General features: G+C 40.8%; 2 protein-coding genes across 13 annotated transcripts in view; both read left to right on the forward strand.

The window, feature by feature from the left end:
* The window catches only part of agrn (agrin), a 279643-nt gene extending 276526 nt beyond the window's left edge, over nucleotides 1-3117 (forward strand). For all 10 annotated transcript variants that reach the window (XM_030421898.1, XM_030421897.1, XM_030421900.1 and 7 more), the window contains one exon: nucleotides 17-3117. In XM_030421898.1, coding sequence (XP_030277758.1) covers nucleotides 17-177 — 161 coding nt within the window. In that variant the 3' untranslated portion in view covers nucleotides 178-3117. The remainder of the gene's footprint in view (nucleotides 1-16) is intronic.
* A 5755-nt stretch (nucleotides 3118-8872) lies between these two features.
* Nucleotides 8873-18377, forward strand: part of ptpn11b (protein tyrosine phosphatase non-receptor type 11b) — a 45505-nt gene continuing 36000 nt past the window's right edge. For 2 of the 3 annotated variants that reach the window (XM_030423908.1, XM_030423909.1), the window contains exon 1: nucleotides 8873-8997. In XM_030423908.1, coding sequence (XP_030279768.1) covers nucleotides 8984-8997 — 14 coding nt within the window. In that variant the 5' untranslated portion in view covers nucleotides 8873-8983. Of the gene's footprint in view, nucleotides 8998-17165; nucleotides 17221-18377 lie in introns of those variants that run through there. The other variant, XM_030423910.1, reaches the window with a different exon arrangement.

Raw genomic sequence — 18377 nt, forward strand, 5'->3', positions numbered from 1 at the left:
CTCCGTCTCCCCTCAGGTGGTCTGGAGGAACTGGCGGTGACCCGTCGGTTGCCCAAGGCCTACAGCACCGGCTTTGTGGGCTGCATCAAGGACGTGGTGGTGGACGGCGTGGAGCTCCACCTGGTGGAGGACGCCTTAAACAGCCCCACAATACTACAATGTTCCGCCGCCAAATAACTCGGCAGAGACAAAATGTTGAGCGAAACGGAAATAAAGAAACCCTCCCACCCACTCCCTCCATAGCGCCCATGTCTCCTGCTGTAATTATTTTCTATTTTTGTATACTTTTCATCGCTTTTTATATGGAAAGAAAATTAATATGTCGTTCCGATTTTTGTTTTATATATTTTGTTCCTTTTTTTCTTTTTTTTTTTCTTTTTTTTAAATCTGCACCTCCGTTCACAGAACACACTTTCTTTTTGTTTTTCTGCTCCGGCCCTTCATCTTTTTTTTTCAGAAAGCAGGCGTCTCTGCGAAAAGGAGATATTTTATTCTTGTCAGTTTTGTTGTTTTAAAACAAACGCCAACTTTAAAAAAAAAAAAGAAAAGAAAAACAAAAGCCTGCTCCTTTTTCCTCGCTCATTACTTGAACACCGGTGGACCTCGCTGATGATCTCTGGGTACTGCCTTGTCTTGGTGCCATATCTATCGTCCACATTCCCCAAGCATGGCCTATACATCCATGAATATATAGACATACATTCCCCGCGTGAGAGCCGGACGCAGTGTGCGGACGCTGTGGCCGGCGTGTGCAGCTCCTTGATGCTGCAGCCAGCTGCCGTCTCCAGACGAGAAACTCTGCATTCAGCCCCGGTAGCCCACTGTATTTTCCTAATGGGACTTTTTCAGATATCAGTCAAGCTGCTACAGTGAGAAAGTACACCGCTGAAACCACTCGATCAACCCCCATCTCCCAGCGCCAAAAAAAGAAAAACCCCTAAAAACTCTCCACTCGATCTGAATCCCATCAGAGCCTTTAGTTTTGAAATATGACTCACTAACACTTGCAACCCGACATGATGGAGACGGAGAGAGCGCTGTGTTCCACAATGACTCGCATATCATTAGTCATAAGTCAAGACATGAATCATAGACATGAATAAATGTTATAAATATAGAGTATATACATAATACCTGAGACTGTGAATATGTAAGATGGGTTCTCTTTGGAGACTTGTGCTTCTCATGTACTATTGTGCGTTCTGTTTTACAATCAGCAGATGAACTAATGATGACCACTATAAATGCATGCACTTCTGCAGTGATGGTTTGATTCTGGGTTTTTGTTTGTTTGCTTTTGTTCACACTTTTGTTCCAAAAAAACAAAACAAAAAAAACGTTCTAATTTGGAAAAATGTCACTGTTTAGGGGTTTGTTTGTTTTTGCGATGAATATGAATCGTTTTTTTTTTTCTCTTATTTCCACTGATGTGATTTCAGACGCTAGAGAGCTCAGAATAATGTTTTTTATATTTGTTCATTCCCTGTATCTTTTTTTATTTTTTTTTCTTGTAAGCAGTTAGTTTTGCAGGACCTAGAACGGTGCATGGGGGGGGGGGAGAGAGTTGTTACCATATCTGACCTTAAGGAGGTGCTGAAAGCAAAGACTGGAGGAAAAGGGCAGACACAAAGGAGGCGAGGAGAGATCTTATCATGGGGAGAGCGACTACTCCTGGGAATGTCCTGTCAGACAACAGTTGGCCATCAACACAAAACACACACACACACACACACACACACACACACACACACACACAAAAAAAAAAAACGCTTCAAGAAACTCTGCCTGAGACTTCTTTTCTTTTTCGAGCATTCCTGGAGGAGACGATTCGGCTGTTGAGACAGAAAGAGAGAGAGGGCGAGCGACTGCGATGTTGTTGTGACCTTATGAAGCCATAACAGCCACAAAAACGGGAGGGGAAAAAAAAAAAGATGCATAATCCTACAGTACTTGCAAATTAACATAGCAACGCATGGGGTTTGTATTACTAGTGCAAATTCTGTAACATTCAGTGAACTGATGCAACGCGGAGTCGTCTTGGCTGAACCACAAGAAGCTGCGACGACTGACCTAAAGACACTTGTTTTGATATGAGAACCTTGGCAATATTCTGAGACGAAATCATGCTTGTTCGTGGTTGAGTATCAAATGGTCTTGTACTGTTTTTTTGGTTTTTTTCTTCTTCTTCTTCTTCTTCTTCTTCTTCTTCCTTAAGTTTCTTAATTATGTTTCTTAAATCATCAACAACCTGTTTTTGTACAGCCCTGCAATTTTTAAGTGTAAATTTAGCAAAAATGTGTGATCTGTGGAGGTTTATGTTTTTAGTAATATACACTGGAACCATGTCTGACTTGTCTGTTCGCCCACACGATGATATACTTATGTACATGTGGGGGGGGGGGGAGGGGGGTCTCTAAAGCTATAACTGCATTGTGCGTGTGATCAAGAGTGTAACACCAGAGCAGGAAAACCCCTTACTCTGGTGTCTCAATACTCATTAAATTCCAGCATTCGCTCTGTTAACCCTAGACTGGTCTTATTTTACCACACTGCTCTTTCAGTTTGATCCATTCAGGTGGTAATAAAGGAGAGATCCCTGCGTATCTGAATGGACTCATGAACAGTAAAGACAGCAGCGGTCTGTGGTTTGGGCGGAAACTATGAATTGCCTTAAAAACTGGTCGCCTCCACTCTTAGCAGGTGACAAAAACGCCAACCATATAACCGTTTCCTTACTTTAGCCAGCGTATTAGCCTCATCCCCATAATGTAAATGAGTAATACATAATAATAATAATGATAATTATATTAGTAATAATGCTCATACACGAGAAAAAAAAGAAAAAGAAAAAAAAACCCAGGGGACTTCTGCAAACGTCCCCTCTGGCTTTTTACAAAAAACCTATTTACTGTTTTTGAATCTTTTTTTTCTGTTCCTTATTTATGTCTACATGTGGATTACCCTCCATGTCCGGCCTCTGTAAACTACTGTCTGACTGCGCAAACCTCCTCAAAGGGCAGTGCACCGAGTAAGAGTGGCATGACCTGAACATTACTAACTTTATGACCTTTGTCTTGTGTTCCTACCACCATGAAATAAAAATGTCAACCAAACGGAGCCCTTTCTTGTCAGTCGTCTTGTTTTTTTTTTGTTATTTTTTATTTTTTATTTTTTTACATCATCTGACATCAGCTCTTTTAAGGATAAGGCCGGTGTTACATTTTACGAATTGTCAGCAGATCCTGTGAAAAGATCAAAACAAATGCTTTCTAACTTCCCTGCCTGTTCTGTGGTTCTCAGCCCCAAATCTGATCATCTGAAGACAAAAAAAAAAAAAACTGCTGACAAATATTTACTTACATATGTCAAATGAGATTGTTTAACTGTGTATTTGTGTGGGACCATTTGTCCAGCTGTGGATGTATACACGTTTGCTACTGACCAGCACCAGGAGGGTGAATGCAGTATTAACTCAAGATGAAACAGAGTGCCTGTGTAGATCATGAAAATGTGTCCTTGACATTGGAATTTGGAGTTGAAATATATTCTTCACCCACTGAGAACTTGCTAGCTTTTTCCAAAATGTTCACCCTGCTGAGGAGGACTTGAGGAAGACTTCGAGTAAAAGGATAAGTTCACCCAAAAATGAAAATTCTACTCACCCTCATGCCGAAGGTCGGGGGAAGTTTCACGGTTCACAGCAGTGTTGCAGTATTCACCGAGACAACTGAAGTAGATGGGGACTTGTTTTAAAATGTTGTAAAAAAACAAAAAAACAACACAAAATGGCCTCATACAAGTCATTGGTGTAATCCAATTCTTTGGAAAACCATTGATTTGAAAAAAAACCCCACGATGATTATTCCCCCGAGCTCGCGCATCCACTTCAGGCTTTTAGCTGAGCAGCTTCTGCTTTAAGAGTGTAAATAACATCTTTTCAAATTGATTTTGGATCTCGGGACTTCCTCAGACTTGGATTATGTCCACATAATCCAAGTGTATGGAGCCATTTTAGGTCAACTCCTATTTCAGACGAAGCTTGACAACGTAAATTTAATCGCACAGTTTACCTTTTCTGGAGTCTTTGGCCGCTTCTCATGGTCTCCATCAGCAGGTGGAGTGATGAGCACAGTTGTGATGGAGGTTGCTAAGTCATCATCATATGACCGACACCATGGATCATCATTCACCAGAGACAGCTCTCTTTTCTGTCCCTCCATCTCTTCCGAAAAAGCTCCACACATTCGTTTCATGACAACTGAGCGAACATCTTTCTGCTGATGAAGACAGTGACATGTGGTTTAAAGCTCCCAAAAAAGGATAGTAACTTCATCTGGTGTGTTCAGTTTATTTTGTCAAAAAAGGACATTTCTGGTCACAGCTCAGAACCTGAAACATATGGTACACTCTTTCCTCTGCCCCAGAACAGCTCGATACTAAGAAGAAATAAGACATTTGATTCATGTCCAAATCAGCGTTGGTAGCACTTCTATAGGTAATGAAAGAGCTAATGGAAAGGAAGAGGGCCCTCCTTGGGGTATGTTCTATTATATTACCCAGGTTCAGATCAGCTGAAATTGCAATATACAATTTGGTGGGAAAAAGCTCAAGCATCTTATGAATTCACAGCGTCAGTCTTTGATTCATTGTTAGTTTCCGGGCACCGACAAATATCGAAGCAATCACAAGTTACAACTTCAATCTGTGCCGTCCTAATGAGAGGTTTCCCGCTCACATTTTGATTGAAACGTCCGAGACAAACAGCGCTTTTTTTCCCCGAATCAAAAGCAATTTCCGTCAGCGCGTGCTCGTACACACATTAATAAACAGAATTTCTGGCTAGAGTCTTCTTAGGATTCAAACCACCTACAGCAATCTCTGGTGCCCTTCTGCTAATTGAAAGCCGGGAATTCAAGAGAAAACAGCAAACCGCCGCGCGGCTTCATACATCATTCAGCACAACCCAAATCTGTCTTGAGCGTTTTCATTAAGCGTTTAATGAGTTGAATTTATTCCTTGCTAATGACAGGGAAGGACACTGCATCTTGTGTTGCGTTAATTAAAACTCCATGAAACGCTGTACATGAAATAGTTTCACCCAGCGAGGCATCCTTCTGGGGAAAGATCGTTTTCGTGTTAATAAGCGCAAGTAGTTGGATCAAATGTTTTTTCCAGGAATTAAAATCAAAACAAAATATGGCGTCCATGTATGGATCCAAATAATTGAAACGGAGAATCGCTGCTTTGGTGACACCCAGGGGAGCTGAAGGGTAGAGACAGTTCCGGATGGAATGTGTTTTTCAGAGGACACAGGATCCACAGAATGCTAATTCCAATCAATGTGTGCAACTGATTTGCTTCGATTGACGCTGCAGAAGCACGGGTTCAGGGGCAGCCAGAACATTTTAAGATGTTGTCTTTTTTAAACACGTGTCGGGGAAGGCAGCTCGTTCAAAGGTCAAAGTGGATTTATGAATTATGAAACAAACTCAGGCCCTCTCTGGATGAAATTTCATCAGATGATCTGACCTGAGCCAAAAACAGGCCCTACAGTCCAACACATACCACGGCATCTTCTGTGACGGAACAAACCGTTCCTAGAAAAATCGCTGCATGATTTTCTAAGAATCTTTTCTAAAAATGTCGGACGGCCCAAAAATAAAAGGCCTCGCCCTTACCACGCCACATTTCACCCCCTTTCTGTGAAATAAAGTTCCTCTCTCACAGCTTTTTATGTCCACATGGTGATAAAAGTTCTTTCTGTCTGACGAGGCTCCAGCTGTCCAGCTGCATCACTCTCAGTATAAGTCCTCTTTGTTTCCCTTTCCAGATTTTTTTCACTCTTTGGACGGGCAGATTTGCAAGTCTCAAGGCAAAAAGGGGTCAAGGGTCACAAGCCTATAGAAGCAGGCACCTCAGGGTAGATGGGACATCCTGGTTTTCAATCCCCTGGGTGGGAAACTGGGCTTTGTGCTGTTGAGTCTTTTTGTCCCTCCTAGACTCAACAGGACATGAGTCTGCACGGTGATAAAAAGTGAGTGCTTCAGTGCAGGAACCTCGTCATACCTTTCCAGTCCCTAATTTTAACTTTCTATTTTTTTAAAATTCTAATAACAGTTAATCATTCAGCAAATCCCAATCTTCTATTTTTTTTCTTTTTTTTTTTTTTTAGAAATGTCCTACTCTTCTAGGCTTCCATTTCCCCCAATCACTTCTGACAATTTTCTGGTGAAAATCAAGTGCGCAGTCATTTTTCTCCCATTATTGTCGGAATGCGGTGTAGCCCTTCCAAATGAATGTTCACTTCCACCACATTGCCACTCAACAGAATTATTCTGTGATTTTCACGCTGAATGCGGCTGGCCGGAACAGTTGGAAAAAATACATCGAAAACTGCGTGAAATACATGAAGCACACATGGTCATTAGCTTTAAATGTAAAGCTTGCCTCTACCTATTATTTCACTTTGCTTTGTCAACCTCAACATCATTCAGTCTATCACCAGGGTGGGGAGGGTTACTTTAAAAATGTATTCAAATAGTGTTACTATCGTAATCCATGTAATAATGGATTAAATCGTAATCCTGTTAAAAAATCCCCTCCTTTACTGAATGTATCTGTAATCTAATCACATCTTTTTTTTCCTGTGACCTGAATATAGTTACCTTTTATTTTGTATCCTTGTTATGTAATGCAGTTAGATGTATTCAGTTAGTCCTCCAGCCTGTCTATCAAACAACTGGTCCACACGCTCCCGCACAGTCCTGTAGAGCCTAAGATTACTTCAGAACCTCCCCATAAAGCACCAGTTTATGCTGCTGAGTGATTACACCAAGATTGTTTTTCCACTATAGTCAAGGGACTATTTTGAATGGCTACAATTACAATGTTTAAGGTCGCGGCTATTTGTAATCCAACTTTACAGCTTGTATGACCTTTTTCTCACACACATGCAGAAGCTAAATCGAGCTAATTTCCCCCCAGTCATGTTCTAAAATATGTGGCATATGTGCAGCGCGAAAAAAAATATAGTTTCCCATCAGCCTTAACACCAACACAAAGGCGTACATCAGGCATCCGAACCACCCGATAAATGGTAACGACTTTGTTTTTCCCCCAGCCTCGTATCAGTCTCGCTTAGTCTTAAACACTAAATGTGCACTCAGTGTTATTCCAATATTCAGCCACCTCTCACCCTCTTCATCAAGTTCCACTGTGTATCGATCAGAGAGTAATGTCCTCCCATTGTGTGACAGGATCATTTTAAGTGCTCGCCAGACCCGAACAATAAACCCAATGTTCAAACCAATCTATCCAGCCTGAGGCACATTTGAAGCATTTGGCAGACCATCTACTTCAACAACAGAAATTCCTGGGAGGGAAGAAATTCCCTCTCGATCATCTCTGTGTTTTGTCTGTAAGCTGTAGCAGCTCGTTGGGTCAAACAGTGGAAAAGCAAATCCATAGATGTGAAGCCTGTGAGCTCACAGACAATTGCATAAGCCCATCCATCCCCCAGTAGATTAACCTCCACTGATAACCACAGGCTGGTGACGTCAATGCTGCTCTGCCTCTCTTGCTCTTCTTCCCCCGACACCACCAACGCCATTCTCTAGAGCTGGGAGGATGTCCCATCATGGAGGGAGAGGAGGTATACATACCGTATATACCTGCCTTATCTCTCACTAGACAATAGCAGACCATTACAATAGCGTAGAAAAACACTGCATGACTTAATTGAGCTACTGTTGCATCACTGAATAAAACATAATAATCAATGTGCAAAAACAGATATATAAATGATAAGATGCAGTATTTATTTTACACTACACTATACTATAGGTAGACATATGTTTGAGTTATAACTGTAGTTTATGAACTTAAACTGTTGGCCTACATCTCTACTGTCCTGCTGCTTTGTCACTGGGTTAACACCATTATATATAATCAATATGTATTCCATATTTGCAATTTATCATGGTTAGCTTTTCTGCCAAACAATATGGTTGTGGTATGTTTTACTGTAGCTCATGAGTTAATGATGCTAACTGTTGTGCAGTCAGATGTGATTTAGGTGTGCCTCTCGGCCAATCAGGGGTGAGGACTAAAGGATCATGTGTTTCAATGGCCCTTACAGCAAAAGCTAATGAAGCCTCTGACATTAACCTAAATATATCAGGGATCTTAAATAATGTTCTGTAGATGCATCAAGTTAGCCGGAGTAAGTCAGACCAGGACAGGAAAAGAAGTTTGTAGTGCAAAGCAGTCACACTTGACCAAAGAAGAAGTAGGCTTGGCTTTAACTGTGATAGTGGGCTGCAAAACAGATGTTGTACTATCAACACAACACTGGATTGATAATTTAATTGTTAGTTAGGAGTCAACAAATTAGCACAAGCATACCTTTGCTAATGGCATAGGCCTACACTGTATGAAGATTGGTATTTTGCCTATTACAGACATCCTTTTTCAGTATAACATAAATGACTACAAACTTCCCTCGAACATAAACGACTGGATTCATCCTTCTTATTCCCCCATGTATAAAAGTTGTTATTTTTAGGGCCGATTTTTCAGTCATTCGTCTTCATTATTTTATTCTGTGAGTTGCACAAATCGGTCTAAAATTAACATTTTGACGCACAGGCCTGTTTTAATAAATGACTAGCGTTGTGTAAAATACACCAGAAGAGGTCAGAACACTGCAGAACATATAAGTGAGATAATAAAAAATAAAGATAAGATGAAGGTATTATATGAACAGTAAGATCTGTTGACGGTGATTAAAATGTAACACAAAACCTCCACATTCACATATTCTCCTGCGGATGAGGCCTTTGTTTTGAAGGGGATAACCGGAAGTGGTGTCAGTAGTTATGTGCGGCTCCACTCGCAGGTTCAACAGATCCCTCAGTGTGCACAGCGGCTCGGCAGAGGCTAAAGGGGAACGTTTGAGGACACTTGACAGCTTTCAGAGACTGCTATGACATCTCGCAGGTAAAGTGGAGCTCGTTGTTTTAAAACCGTCCTGAATGGCGCCGTGATATTGAACAGCCTCTGTGCGCTGGACGAGCGGTCTCACACTGCGCGGACGAGATTGAACTGAGGCTGGCAGCGAGAAAGCAGCGGCGCCTCAACTTTTTCCTGCTGTAACAGAGCCACTTGACGCCTCGTATATTTTAAATTACATCCGAAGAAACGCCATTACACGGCTGTCAGGTACCTTAGCATTCGGCTATTTAAGTGACTCAAAGTGCGGCGCTAACAAAAATGCGGCGACGTTGGAAGCTCAGACAGAAAAAGAAAATGTCACGTTAAATGTCCTTATATTCCGCTAGCTGCTGCAAAGTGTAACGACAGTGGGGTTTAAATCTACGCCATGTTTCCCTGTTCTCACGTTTTACATCAATTTGAATTTTTTTGAGTGCGCTCATGAATGGTGTGATTTATTTCTGAGCTGTAACGTCAGACCATAGTTTTATTATGAACTCAACACCTCAAGTTAAATGAAGTCTCCATTTATGACATTTATTTTAGTGGGTCAAATACCTTTTTATCCCCAGTGTTATGATCTTAGTTTGTGCTGTGGACTTTCTGCTGTGCCTGACCTCTTGTCTTTGTTTCTGTGCGCGCACAGTGCAGGAAATTGGCGTATAGCTTCCTGTGAATTCAAGCCCCCCCACCAGAAAGTGTGTTGGTAAACTTACACCAGCAAATCTAAAAGCGCACTGTAGTAAAAAAAAAAAAAAAAAAAAAAAAAAAAAAGACAACAAGAACAACAACAAAAAAGCATAAAGAAACTCTTTAGATAGGAAAATAATTGCAACATCAATGTCTCCACTAATGTATTGTCAAGAACCACAAAAGCAATTCAAGTGAGCATACAGTACATAAAACACTACGAATATTTAATACCAACATGAAATTACTGAATAATACAGTTACTAAAGGTGCAGCTTAGTCCTTGACCCTCGAGGAAAAGTAATACAGTATACAATCAAGAGGTGCCGCTTTTTAAATCCTCTCTACACAGACAGCTTTGGTATGCTGTCTATGTTCCTGCCACCAGCGACTCAGTCCTCCTACTGTATTATTAACCAAACACATCTGTGGACTAGTAATGATTTGTAGATCTCCCTGAAGCGTTGACCAGCTTAAAATGTGAGGAATTAAGAGCTACGGGAGGCTGCGCCGAACACTGTAGTCATGAAGGGATTCATGTGCCGTATGCAGTAGTTATTCAGATTTTGCTTTATGAGTTTGTACAGTGACAGATTTCCTCGTAGATGCCAGGTTTTCAGGTACTTTTCAGTACACAGTCTGTAAACTAATATTACCTGCCCTGTGTATCAGTTAAAATTATAATTAATCGAAGTGTTTGTTTTGTTAGGGGTATTTGGTGTGGTGTGTGAAAATGTGCAGTGAAATAGCGTCATTTAAACTATGGCACCTGTTTCTTGCCCTCATCATAACTTAATATCTTCACAAGTGCAACAGCTGTCCGTCCAGGTACAGACTTCGGTGCAAGGTGACCTATGAATTGTTGACTCCAGCAATCGCTTTGTCTCTTGACCATTATGGCTGTTGTGGACTCAAGAAAGTGCAATGTTAGCAATTAGAAAGTTTACAGTTGATACAACTGGTCTAACACTATATGGGTGGAAAAGACAGCAGATGTGTCCTAGCGCATGGTTTTGCAACGTGACTGTTGTGTCCTGAATGCCTTTCGTAGGTGAAGCTGCAGTTGTAAAAAAACAAAAGTGATGTGGGTGTTAAAAGTTCAGTCTACTGATTTTAACACAATCCAGCTTCACAGAACACAAAGGCATTCATTTCTCCTCCGACAGAACAAAGATTGTTTAATTCTCGCCATGTTATTTGGTAAAACCGAGTTCACAATTCACAATAGAGACTGGCTGGATATGGCTTAGACCCCGGTACATCAAAGGGAGTTTGGAAACAGTTAAGCATTCAGGCTGGCTGAACTGAACTCAACTTAACCCTTTTCTTTCACAAAATACAACATTTCTATCATCATGGACTATTGCAGTGTTTAACTGCTTACCTTACAGCAAAAGTGTACCAACAATATTATACACAGTTTTTTATAGTAGTATAGTGTTTGTGACTCAAGTGAAATCCAAATCCTTTTGAACCCGCTTCAGTGGCCAATTATTCATCCAACTATTGCAAATATACATTAGATCGGCAGGTCATTCCTGTATAATGGATCAAATGACTAGCATCCACATGACTAATGCAACAGTAATGTGGGTATTACCTAACACTTTCATTAAGGTTTAACTTCCAAATGATGTCTGTGGTTCATATTCCTGGATTAGAGGGAATTTGGGTAAAGTCTGTACACACCATAGTAAAAATGTGAGGGGGCCAGAGAGTAAAATGTTTTAACAATTGATAGGATTAAGATTCAAAATTCACTTTATTGTCACACATTGTAGTGAATTTAGATTGGGCTTCTCCATATGCCACATACCTAAAATACAACCATAAAAAACAGGGTAAGACAGCTATTGGGAACAAGATACATATCTAAATACAAAGATAAAAATGCAGTGAAAGAAAAAGAGACACAGGAAAAACATGCGCTGATATTAAATGGTGAGCAACCTAAAATACAGTAGACTGCACCAAGACAACTGGAAAATTGTGAATCGCCAAGAAAGCAACAACAGAATAGTGAGGAAAAAACCCATGAAAATAAGTACTATCAGTGTCATTGTCTCTCGCCTCACTTAAATTCTCTTGGAGGGTCATTATTCAATTTCACAGATATCTGTGACCTTTTTTTTCTACGAAATTTACAATAAACACTTGTGAGTTGAAACAGGGCCAAGTGTTCAGTTGCCCGAGGGGCCGAGGCCACCATCAGGCTCAGATCAGAGACGGAAGAAAACACTGAGACAAAGTTAAAAGTTGTTTTCATCACTGCCAGTTTCCATGGTTTGTCGCCGGCCGACACGCATGACTGTTGCTATGTGGCTCGTTCTGTACTTCCTGAGCTGAAACACCACAATGCTATAGTGCGTGCCATCTCGGTGTCACAAACTTGCCATCCTGTCGATAGATACAACTCAGACTAACCCTTTTCAGGAAGGACTTTAGTTCATCATACTTACTGTGAAGGGCTGCAGTTTCCATGCATTCTGTCATTTTTGTATCGGCAGCATTTGGGTCATTAAGGAACCATTGGTACTCTCCTTTATTGTTATTGTACCATCGACATTAGTTCAGTGGGCCCTGAGAAAGCAGTAATGATGCAGAATCCCTGTTACGGTTCTGTTCCGTTTTCATTTTGCCAGTTGATTCTGTGCAGTATGACAAACTTTCCACTATTGGAAACCACCTCTGCAGCCCTTTGTTTAAAGAGGAGACCTCATCTGTCATTGAGACTCATTTGACCAGCTGAGAACAGTGAGTCAGTTTTCTCGATAAGCCCACAGGAAAACAACAGCCCATGTGGAGGAATAAGATAGCGCTGCCAACATTTCCAGGAGTGCTCTGAACCAACTGTTAGTTGTTGTTTTTTTCCAGATACATGTTTTGCATTTTATTCAGGCCCAAAACAATACAGATAAAATAAAAGAGACCAAACATTAACATTTTGTCAGCTCCAAATATGACTTAATGCTTGTGTGGTTCAGTGTTAAAGTGTAAAGTGCTTGAAACGGTAGAGAGGACAAGCTTTTCCAGGTTTTTGTCCAATCTTTGATATTTAACTTATCATAACTGCACTCAGCTTTGATTGAACCGTGTTAATACAAGCTGAGGTTAATACTTACACAACATTTGCTGTTATTTTAAGGTCTTTAATGTTAATGTCGTGCCTTTCTCACTTCAGAGAGAAGTACTGTTCTCTCGCTATCTTTGTCTGGTGAAAAAGAACAGGCAGGAAAAAAGGAACGGTGTGATTGCCAACTTACTACTATTAAGCATTACACTTCTCTTTGCCGACACAATGACGCATATGTAAATACTGCTGGCAGGTTAGTCACAGAAAGGGATAGTATGCCTGAAACGATATCTGCTGTGTGATATTTCTCTCCATAAGAGGTCTGTTATCACTTCCAGCCATCCACATGAGAGATAGAAAGTCAACTTGAATTAGTTATATAGTTTTAATTGGCAGCCAGAAAACATCATCTGCATCTTCTAAAGACTTTAAATGCAAAAAATCCTTAGCATTTGCTATCTGTAGTTTTTGGTTCTTGAAAACGAGCTACATTCAAAGTAATATGCCTTTAGCATAAGATTCTGATCACTAACATGTTCCTGTAATCATCACATCATATCATCATATGAGAGCTGGACTAATCACGTAATGTGCTGACCTGTTTTGAAGCTTTTTGAGTAGCGCATATGAACTATTTGACTTTGCTCAAAAAATGCAAATATGACACTAGTTGTTAATGTAAAACATACTGTAATTCTGTCAGCACATTATTCAATCCAAATTGAGAAAGGGATTATTCTACTATTATAATCTTCTGCTCTCTGATAAATCTTGAAAAGACTTACATTTTCAAATGTTTGTGTTAAGTACAGAAAACTTGCTGCATCAAAATGATGTAGACTTCTCAAGCTCCTATTTTGGATCAGCTTTTCGTTTCTTTATTTGTGTTGTTGCCATTTTGGGCAAAGAGTCTGGTGTGTATTTATTAGTTTCTGTTTTCCAGTAAGTTTGACTTCCATGTTGTCTGTAGGGAAAAAAAAAAAAAAAAGGTTGGATGTGTCTGTGAAAAAAAACGTTGGTTATTTATTAACCAATAATGCCCAGAGCCACTGTTCTGTTTACTCAATGTAAATACAAACTCCACAAACTATGGATAATCTGTGCTATAAGTCGTTTTTGCATTATTTAATAACCCTGACAGCTTTTGGCCACTTTTCATATCACCAGTAGTAGTGAAAAATCTGTTTAGCTAGATTACATACAGTATGTGCAAGTATTCAAAACAAACTGCATACGCATGTCAGTGATTGGTTAAGTTAGTCATTTAGCTTATCCTCCTAAAATGACTGCCTGGTGCAACATAGAGCAGTAAAGCATCCAGCAATGGGGGCTGTTCTAGTTTTGCACCTCATGTAAATACCCCGGATCATCAGCTGGACTAAAAATATCTGCGACATTACCAAAATCCACACCCCAGGGCTTGTCTGTGACCAATATAGCCCTAGCAGAGGCTTTCATGCTGCGCTGTGGCTACTAAGAATATCACCTTTTTGTCAACGAGCCTAGACGGGTGCACTTTAAATAGCCAACCAGGGCTATATTGAACTTGAGACATTATGTAAGAGGATAGAGTGGTGGCTGGATGCACACTGGGCCCGTTCCCCTTTAACCAGCCTGAGGCCTAACCTGCAGCTCCCAGCTGCCTCTGTCTCTCCTACAGTACATCCAGTTTATTCTCCTTTTCTTCCCTGTCGACGTCTCGTCAGAGAAAACCATCCTATTTGAAATCTCATTCCCTTTGTCTCTGTCTCTCTCTCTCACTGCCCAAGGCCAGATGCAGGGAAATGGGGCGCCTGTTGGTTGTCAAAGGGAATCCTATTCTTGGAAAGCCCTGAGTCACTCATGCTCCTGCAGTCATGATCTGAGGAGGAGAGGGAGGGAGAGTACACGGACGTGGTTGGATAGGACTTAGCAGAATTGAAAGTGACTTGAATTTACAGTACTCCACAGAAATCTTTTTAGCAGAAATAAAAGGCTACACGTAACTTTTGATCAGTCATACCAACCAAGTTTGATTCTGTGGATCTATACAGTTGCTATTGGTTGCTGTTGCTTATTATTTGCATTAAAACCAATGCATAAATCTCACAGCATGCATTATTTGTGATGATAGAAAGTTGTGAAACAAAACATTACACTCAGAGAAGGGTTTTTTTTCTGCATCTTTTTGATATAATTTTTCCTTTTTTTAACTGGCCTTTTAAACAATCGTAGTAGATTTAGATATGTCATTCATATGAAACTAACCATTCAGCATTACAGCTGGGAGTTTATAGAAGATTGCTTAACATGCCACATGCTGATTGGTAGGCAGAGTCGCAGAATACAGGTCAAAAAGTGAGAATAGCAATTATATTTACTGACAGTGGGAAAATGAATACTATGTCAGTGCAGTTCTGCAAACCTCTGGGTTAATTGCACACTTTTAATTTGAAATGACACCCTGTAACCATATGAGAGTTATAACAGGGCAATCAACACTTGGCATCTTAAAATTATTTTATTAAAATTGAACAAAATTAATTTGTAAATACATCAACAGCAGTGGTTGTAAGCATCATATTTACTGCAGTTGGTAAGTATGACAACAGGACAATGCTCCTAAAGTGACTCGTTCCCAATAAGCAGGTCTGTTTCTACAAGCATTTCTCGGTGAGTGATGACCTAAAAGTTAATTATTAAACAGAGCAACACACACTGAGAGAGAAAGGGCAAATACATTTTGTCCTGTGCTTAGACAACACAGACAGCCAGATGACTAAATAATAGTTTCACAGCGTGTCTCAGAAAAGGCTTCCCAGAAACCCTATCAAGAGCCTTGCAGCCAGGATTACATAAGTGACATTTTAGGAAAGTGAGTTTCATAATTAAAAATAAAAAATGGCTTGTGTGATCCGCCTTCTACAAAGGATGGTGCTGGAATCGGAGTGAAAATCAAACTGCTGCAACAAAATGTGTTCACTAAGGAAGTATTTCACCAAAATGTAAAAGGCACAGACTTGCTTCCAGCTGTCAGTACAGCGGGTTACTGAAGCATTCAGTTTGAATTAAACGTGTGTCTGTGGGCTTCAGAAGTAAAGCAGTGCAGAGATATTGTGAGATATTCCTCAAATGTCCTTGATAAACCTGAATTCACACAGTTTTGCATATTGGTGGCAAAGCAGCAAAAAGTGATTTTGTGGACATGACATATCTAGAAATTCTGTAATAATATATCAAATAGATGCAAGGAAACTGATTTTCAGTATTTCATTTGAGTTCAAAAAATTATTATTATTTTTTTTTTATATGCCCCTCGTTTTGCAAACAGTTTGAAACCAAAGGATTGTGACAAGTTTTTTTTTTTTTTATTCCCCAACCCTAAAATGGGCACTTGGAAAAGTTGGTTGTCTGGAACATCAGTTTCACTACTGAAGTAGATGGCAGCAATGGGAGAAAAGCTGTATGGCTGCATGCTTAGCTTTGGTATTACTCAAGCATAATGGTCATTATCCAGTATTTGTTGGATACTTAACAATAATATTAGTAATAAGGACAGAAAATATGACTAAGATTAAGTGTAGTAAGTGGATAAAATCAACCTGTGCCTGTTCTCTGAGAAAGGTGTAAAATCCAGAGATCATTATAAGGTCAACTGAAGTGACACTTTAGTCTCATACCACCATGCTTTTGTTCTGTGCATTTATTTTCTAACTCATCTGCAGAGCTGCCTATCCTGCCCCTGCGAAATTAATAGCCTAATGGCATACTGCTGAATTGGCTGGATTGTGGGGTTTAGCTTGGCAAGCGCTAACTATGATCCGGTGTAACTACGACATGCACGATTAGGTGTAATCTCCAGGCACGGGCAACACAGCTGTTGCATTTAGCCTCGACAAGATAGCAGGGACCTCGTAGCTCTCGGAGACCTGGCACCCTGATCTGACCTGGCCTGGCCTGGTCTGTGTTACAGACAGAGAAAGCTCTGTTAGCTTTAGAGGCACAGAATGGGCTTTGGAACGGAGCCATCAGCCGGCCTCTGTCCTCTCAGGGTACGAAGGGGAGAGAAGGTGAGGTTTAGGCAGGAGAGCAGAGGGAGGTTGGGCCGGTCTGCCAGAGCCTGTCACATTCGTCTGAGGTGGGAAAGGAGGGAAGGCGAGGGACGACTGATAGCACTGACGGGTGCTGCTATCAGGCCTGCTCACTCTCGTCCAAATCCCAGATTAAAAGGCCCCCGCCCCCCTCGCCCGCTCTCTCTCTCTCCAGCACTCTTGCAAAGCACCCCCCTCCACTCCTCTGTCGTTTGTCGTCTCTGTCTCTCAATCTAACCCAGTAACACTTTTACAATCCCCCCCCCCCCACTTTCGTCTCTATATCTTCCTCGCTCCCTCCCGCCCTCTCTTGTGTAACAGTGCCCAGTGCTAGATTACTAAGATCTGACGCTGCTGAAGCAAGTGGCTGTGGCAGGCTTCGACCAGAATGGTGAGGTAGGGCAAAAATTATCCCGTTCAACTTCAGCATATTTTCTGCTTTTGGGCCTTTTTCACACTTTTTTTAACTCCTCCTCTTCCCCTAAAGGATGCCTTAAGTTCTGCTGTAGTTTTCGTAATTGAAAGTACAGGATCTAGTGCTGAAGGATAAACAAGTGAATTTGTGCAGAAGTGTGCATGCACGTTTACAATATTTCTTTTGTGTGTGTGTGTGTGTGTGTGTGTTGCTGTAAAGGTGGGCGTTTCAGGATGTTTGGTTACATAGGGGCTAGTAGTTGTGAAGAAGGCTGAAAGAGATTTCTATGTATGTGTGTGTGTGTGTGCCGAGACACCGAGGAAAAGGTGCCCCCCTGCCTTCAGCTGTCTGTAAACCTGACAAGGTGAACAGTTGTGCAGTAGTTGTTGTCATTGTGTGTTTGAAGCATTGGTCCAGCGTGTGCGCCTGGTTACAGCCCATCTCCATTGTTTTGATAAATTGACGAGTGACAGCAGTGCTGTGATGACGGATTAGATATGGATTAGTGACATAAGGCATTTTTTCCCCACTGTTATTATTTTTCCGTATGAATCCATGTCGGATTAAAAACAATACCATAAGTAATCTTCCCACCATCTGACAGCCATGACCTGTCAATAGCTCCTCAGTACAGTAACCAAAATAAGATAAAAAACAACTCACAACTTGTATAAATGAAGATTCATGCAAGCTGCAGATAAAGTGGTGTGTGATATCATATTGTTCACAATAATACTGGTACAATGTTTGATAAAAAAAAAAAGATAATTCATATTGTGATTATAGCAATATTCCAACGTGTTGATGTAATTATGTTATACCATTACACACAGCAAAAGTAAACTTCTGAAAGTTAGTGTGACATTGCCACTGTCTCTAAGGTGGAGGAGAATGTTGTACATTACCTCTTTATATCCCCTGTTTGGCATTCTATGTAATATCAGGGGCATTTCTACTCTGAACCAATATACTTAAGACCCAATCACAAAACACCCCTTGCCCTTACCACTTAGCCATACCCCTCCCTTGTGTGTTCATACCTAGGGGTAGGGTTTCCCTATTGTTGTCAGTATAGCGTTTAGGGTGAAGTGTTAGGGCTACATGGCCCTCCAAACAGCGACACACTATGACCTGAGGG

The sequence above is a fragment of the Sparus aurata genome, chromosome 7 (genome assembly GCF_900880675.1).
Source record: "Sparus aurata chromosome 7, fSpaAur1.1, whole genome shotgun sequence".
In the NCBI taxonomy this organism is placed as follows: domain Eukaryota; kingdom Metazoa; phylum Chordata; class Actinopteri; order Spariformes; family Sparidae; genus Sparus; species Sparus aurata.